The following is a 6,000-nucleotide window of genomic DNA, read 5'->3' as shown; positions in this document are numbered from 1 at the left end:
TCTGAATTTAGTCACGAGTGGCTGTAATTTAGACGTACATTTTCGATTATCGTTAGAATTACTTTACTAATGTCATCGGAGAGCCTAACTTCACACCGGTCAATTTAAATTGCGTGTATTGTAACCGTCCGACGAATTGACTGACGGGTACGGTCTACATGAAAATTACGCGTCGACCATTTGTTAAATTAAATAAAATATTATTTTGAAATACTGTTTCACTGATAGAAAATAAACATATATATTCAATAAATAAAAAATTTAAAACGCCGTCACCAGCAAAATCAAGGAGAGAAAACGGTTATGTTAGAAATTAAATTTAATATTTAAGCACTCTGATCAAAATGTATCGATGACGTCTAACGGTGACAGCGGTGTTCTTTAAATCGCACAGATTATATAGATTTTGCTATTTGATAATAAATAATATTTAAAGAGTTTATATTATTATTGGGATTCCTCCTTTTCAACGATAATTTTAATTACGAAGTTGATATATTGAATTTACAACTTAGTTTTATTCTATTGTGAAATTCGTAAGTTCGACCCAAACGGTTCATAATTTCAATACTCGTTATTAATATTATAGAGAATAACATGAAAATTTTCCAAAAAACTCTGCTACTACCCACAGAATAACTATTGTTATAGAATGTCTATTAATCCAATGAATCATGCCACTTCGGACCCTCATTCAGAACTCAGATACATAGGCACCTAGCAACATATGTTAGTTTGTTTGTGATCGAAGTGCCTTAACCAAAGGCCTAGCAACAATTTCAGAACATGTATAACACAACTGTACATTTCGTTTTCGTTTAAACAATTGTTTTCTTCCCACAGGGCCAACTTCCTCCCGTATTCCTTATATGATAATAATTTCATAAATATTTTATGTAAATTCCTGCTCAAAAATGATTTTCTATGTTCATCGACGTCTTCGCTACAAATACTACAATTACAATTTCTATCTACTTCTATTAAATTGGAAGAATCTATTAGTCTATTGTTATCTTTTCTGGCAACATTATTATCCTTAGCACGATTTGATACATCGTTAACGACAATTGTGGGTATATTGTTGTTTCTGAATTCATTATTAGTACGGAATGATACATTTCTTTTTAGCTTAGTGCTGCTTAAATTACCGCTACACTTTGCCCTCTTATAACATTCTTTGAGAAACGCAAACGGTATAGAGTCATCAATCGCTTCATCCGACCCGCGACGTGAACGATCTCTATTGCTAATAAATACATCATCATCATCATCATCTTCATCACAATTTTTCATTCGATTCAGGTTCTGTCTGATCAAAACTTCCTTCCTCAAATTTCTGATAGGATTTTCTTGCCACTCATTCGCCGTCACGCCGAATCTTCTCTGGCGTAGTTTTGTATTCATCAAGTTATCCTCATTCAATCCCATTCCTTTTGCCTCATACGATATACTCCGATAAATTGGCACGGCGAGTTCCAATGTACTCATATCGACCTCAGTCGCAGCCCGTCCTAAATGTCCAAACGAACTCTTCGTGGTATCTCTGTACTCATCAAAATTCTTGGAATAAGTCTTCTGTAACTTCCTGATCTGCGGAGTCACCTTCCCACTTTCCGTATCGATACCCTTAAAACTCTCTCTCAGCACCGAGAGCGCCAAACTGTTGCCGAACATCGAATTCGTCACATCCAAAGATACGTGCCGACTTCTCGCTCGTACCGGAGAAGCCGGTATATCCTCGAAGCTCCTGTACTGCTCGAGACGCAAGGTCGACTCGACTTCCTCGGAACCGATCGTCCAATTCGACGCCGAGACGTCGCCGCCGTCCGAACCGACGGAGAACGACTGCAGATAATCGAAAATCTCGAGACCGCGGTCGAGCGAGACGGAGCGCTGCAGCGGGACGTCGTGCTCGAAGCCGGACTCGGGCTCCGGCTCGTCCCGCTCCGCGAACTCGCTGCCGAGCCACGCGTCCACCTCGCGCCGGTTCAGGTCGAGCTGCAGCAGTTCCCGCCGGAGGTCGAGCTCCGGCCGGACGGCCCGTATTTCGGAGAAGCGTCTGTGTAATGTCTGCGGGGCGGGGCGTGCGGGGGCGGGGTCGGGGGCGGGGTCCGAGTGTCTACGCGGGGGCGGAGGCGGCGCCGGCGGGGGCGGCGCCCTTGCCCAGCGCCGACAGCGGCCGGCGCGGGAACCCGCCCACGGCGATATCAGACTCAGCAAAGAGCTTGCGAAAACTGCGGACGGACATGCTCGCTTAGTACACATCGATCGGCCGACTACGGAATGAACGATCGTCGTTTTATCTGTACGGGTTAAATGACACTACTATGCTCGGTGACGAGTGCTGTAGTTGTTACGATTTGCTACTCTAATAGCTTATACTTAGTAACTTAAAAAATATATAAATAGTCCTGAATATTCTTCGTGATCCTGTAATATAATTGTTTTATTTAAATTTAATACCTTGATTCCACGAATCAGTACCAAGGGCCGAAAGAGATCCTCGGCGGTGGTGACCGGCGACCTTCGTGGCGGGTAGTCAGCGCCAACCAGAATCTATCCATCGTTATCAGGGACGGGTTCAACGAAAAATAAAATAAAAATTACAAAACGAAAAAAAAAAATCTTGTCTCGAGATTTTTGTAAATGAAAAAGAAAAATGATTACGTTTTGAGCTAAGCCAACAGGCTAAAATTTTAAGTCGGAAACTGTGTTACTTGCAAGGAGTTCAATAGTAAAAAGAAAAGTGTGTTTGTTTAATATGACTCCATGCAGGGCCTATAAATCAGTGTAACATATTTATTTTCTATCAGAATAACTAAGTAGCATTAAGCTACAGAAAAAAAACCTCGAGAAAATCGTTGATTTCCAGTGACAAAAAAAAAGTTAAATAAAAACACTAAAAAAATCGACACACAGACTAGCCTTGCTTCGTATGTAGTGATATGAATTCTTGTACAAAACTGTTGAATTATGTTAGCTGATTGATCGACACTAAATATAACACTAAACAACAACAAGGGGCGTGGTCAAGCGGTAAAAGCGTTTAGTGTATTTACGTCCATGCCATTCCGTGCGCCGTGCTCAGTGTTACGATGATTCCGTACTTTGAGATCTCTTTCGGCCCTGGTCGCATTTTCCGTATACTTTTTTAAACAATAACGCACCTAAAAAGAATTGAAAAAATTTTGATAAATAAAGCCGAAATTCCATGCGTTTTTTCACCCAATAATCATATATCGTGGGAAAAATGTACCAGAACCAATTAGAAGCTGCGTTGATGTTCACAAATTTGTTAAGTACATCGTATATAAATATATATGTTTAAACATTGATAATAATGTGGTGATCTTATATATAGCTCCTGCGTGCGTATCATAAGCAAATGTATCGCAATAGTAATATATATCAAGTAAAAGATGTTGAAAAAGAGTAACTACTGAGTTTCTTATCGGTTCTTCTCGGTAGAATCTTCATTCCGAACCGGTGGTAGCTTTACTTTAAATAGTTTTTTAAATTCAAAAGTGTTTGTAAAAGCCTACTTGTATAGAGTATATTTTGATTTTTGATCAGATAACCTAACAGACATACAATGTATATATGAAACTTTTACGACGCCATGAACATTTTAAGATTATAGTAAAACCTTTCTGTTCTTACAAACGATATATTTTGTCTCACTTCCGTCACGTGTAACGTTAGTTACAAAAATTATTTAGTGACGTAGTTTTGATAGTACATGCAATAATGGAAATTAGCCCCTTAATTACAATTCGACGAATTGATGTACTGTTAAAATACTCTCAAATTAATATTTAAGGATAATTAAAATAACATATCTAGGCGTTCAAATTAGCAGAAAGGTTTTTATTTTTTACATTTTTCTGCTGTCCATACAGACATAAGACATTACTGCTTTTTAAAAAACTTTTCTTTATTAGGCGTTAAACAAATGATTACAGTATAATGTCTAGTATTTTTTTAGATTTTTGAGTGGCGAATTAGATAAATATTCTAAACGAACACGTTATTTGATGGTTGTATTCCCAAATACAGCTCAGGTTTGATGTTATTAGATAGTTGTGACGTAAAAGCCATGCGTAAGCATCCTTGTTGTTTCGATACCTCCTAACAAAAATACTTATTATTACATATATATGAGCACCTGTATATTAATAATCCCAGTACATGATGTTAGGCATGCAAAAATATTTTTCATATTTATAAACCACGTGCATACTTATTTAGTGAAAAATACGAACTCCTCTTATATAAGTGATCTGAAAACGGGAGCTGAGATATTTACAATGAACTACTACGAATAAACAAATGTCAAAACCCTTTCGTCCAGTTCAATCGATCATATTTATATTTGGTTCAATTAAAATAGCCTCAAATGAGAGAGCTGGTTTTGTTATATGAGTGAAACATTTGTGTACTCGTCATGCACGAGGGTGGGGGAGGGGGGGCGGTGTACTCACAACTTCCGGATGCCGCTGTTGCGCTTCCAGGGCGCGTCGTCGGGCTCGGCGGGCAGCGGGCCCTGCACGGGCGCCTCGTCGTCCTCCGCGCCCGCGCCCAGCGACGGCGGCGACGGGGACGCGTCCGAGCTGCGGAGCGACATTCGGTTGGCGCTTACGAACGGTTTCAGTGGCGGGAGTCAAGACAGGTCGCCCTATTCGACCTCGAGTTGACGTGAAATAGTCAGTCTGACCTAAATAGTCAGTTTGGAAGACAGAACTTTCGTATAAGTTGTAAAGTGGAGTAGTAATTTATTTTAATAAATAAATAAATTATGTTATATTCAATCGAGACCTCTGCTCTAGTAAGATTATGCTCTTGTAGAGCATAATCTAGTAACTCTACTACTCCATCGAGTGGTGTGTGTACATTTAAGATTTCTTTACATTGACTTCGCCTGCCACTGTAACCGATTGTCTTATATATATATATTAATGTACGTTCATCAACGGCTCAGGCAGTCCGTTATAAATGCAAAAGTAACTCTTATGTCGAGTAATAGATATTACGCTTTCACGGTCAAATCACTCAACCGAATTCGATGAAATTCGATATGAAACCAACTTGAATCCCAAGAGAAGACACAGGTCTTACACCTAACGCTGTAAGCGACAACTAGTTGTAATTAAGCAAATAATTAAAAAAAACTTGGTTAATCTGAATTTTACAAGTCACCTGTCGGCTTGCGGCTCGGCCTGCAGCGCCTGCAGCTGCTCCTCGGCGCGGTTCAACTTGAGCTTGAGTTCGTTCCTCTCGTGTAATATGGCGCGGAGCTCACGCACGCTGAACGTCGGCTTCGAAGACTGATCTTCGTCATCCCCACCGTCCGGTAGCGCCACCCCACATGAAGTGCACTTCTGGTTCAAATTTACAATATTAATAATCTTCTTACAAGATCTGTAATAAGTCATGTTTACGACCTAGTCATAATCTCAATAACTTAATATCAGTTTTTTTTTTTTTTTTTAATTTAAAGAATATAAAACAGGTGTAATATTACATAATACTTTTAAAATAAACTTAAGCTATAAATTTACGAATACGACGAAGACTAATTACGTTAAGAAACAAGTTAATATATGGGTCATTAAAATCAACCTCCCTATGTATTTTATAATAAAATAATTAAAATCTTAAATCTTGATATAATAGTAAAAAAAAAGTTATTTTTATTTTACTTAAATTGTTATATTCACCACTATTACGCGTTGGCTATTTAAACTTTAAACGCGGAAATAAAAACAAAAAAAAAACATAATTATGTTGCAGTCACTGGTTGGCTGCATCGAAGTCAAGATCAAAGGCGAAAAATATTTGAGCTAGTAATCATATAAAATGATATTATTATTTTAATTTGCATGTGTGAGAGAACTTATCCGTGTGTGAGGTTATGTTTTTGTGTGGGTACGTATATTTATATGATTGAATTTTAAATATTAACAATAAATACATGAAATGACAAATTAAATCTTTCGCATT

The 6,000-nt window shown here is 38.4% G+C and overlaps 1 protein-coding gene across 1 annotated transcript in view; it reads right to left on the bottom strand.

Annotated features, from left to right (window-relative positions):
• Nucleotides 1–1,983: 1,983 nt before the first annotated feature.
• Nucleotides 1,984–6,000, bottom strand: part of LOC125072160 (RILP-like protein homolog) — a 32,395-nt gene continuing 28,378 nt past the window's right edge. The window contains exons 6-8 of the mRNA XM_047682696.1: nucleotides 5,197–5,378; nucleotides 4,482–4,610; nucleotides 1,984–2,234 (exon numbers count right to left, since the gene is read on the bottom strand). Coding sequence (XP_047538652.1) covers nucleotides 2,120–2,234; nucleotides 4,482–4,610; nucleotides 5,197–5,378 — 426 coding nt within the window. The 3' untranslated portion in view covers nucleotides 1,984–2,119. The remainder of the gene's footprint in view (nucleotides 2,235–4,481; nucleotides 4,611–5,196; nucleotides 5,379–6,000) is intronic.

This window comes from Vanessa atalanta, chromosome 20 (genome assembly GCF_905147765.1).
Source record: "Vanessa atalanta chromosome 20, ilVanAtal1.2, whole genome shotgun sequence".
NCBI classification, from domain to species: domain Eukaryota; kingdom Metazoa; phylum Arthropoda; class Insecta; order Lepidoptera; family Nymphalidae; genus Vanessa; species Vanessa atalanta.
The sequence above is the reverse complement of the archived record's forward strand: the minus strand, read 5'-3'. Positions and strand labels throughout refer to the sequence as shown.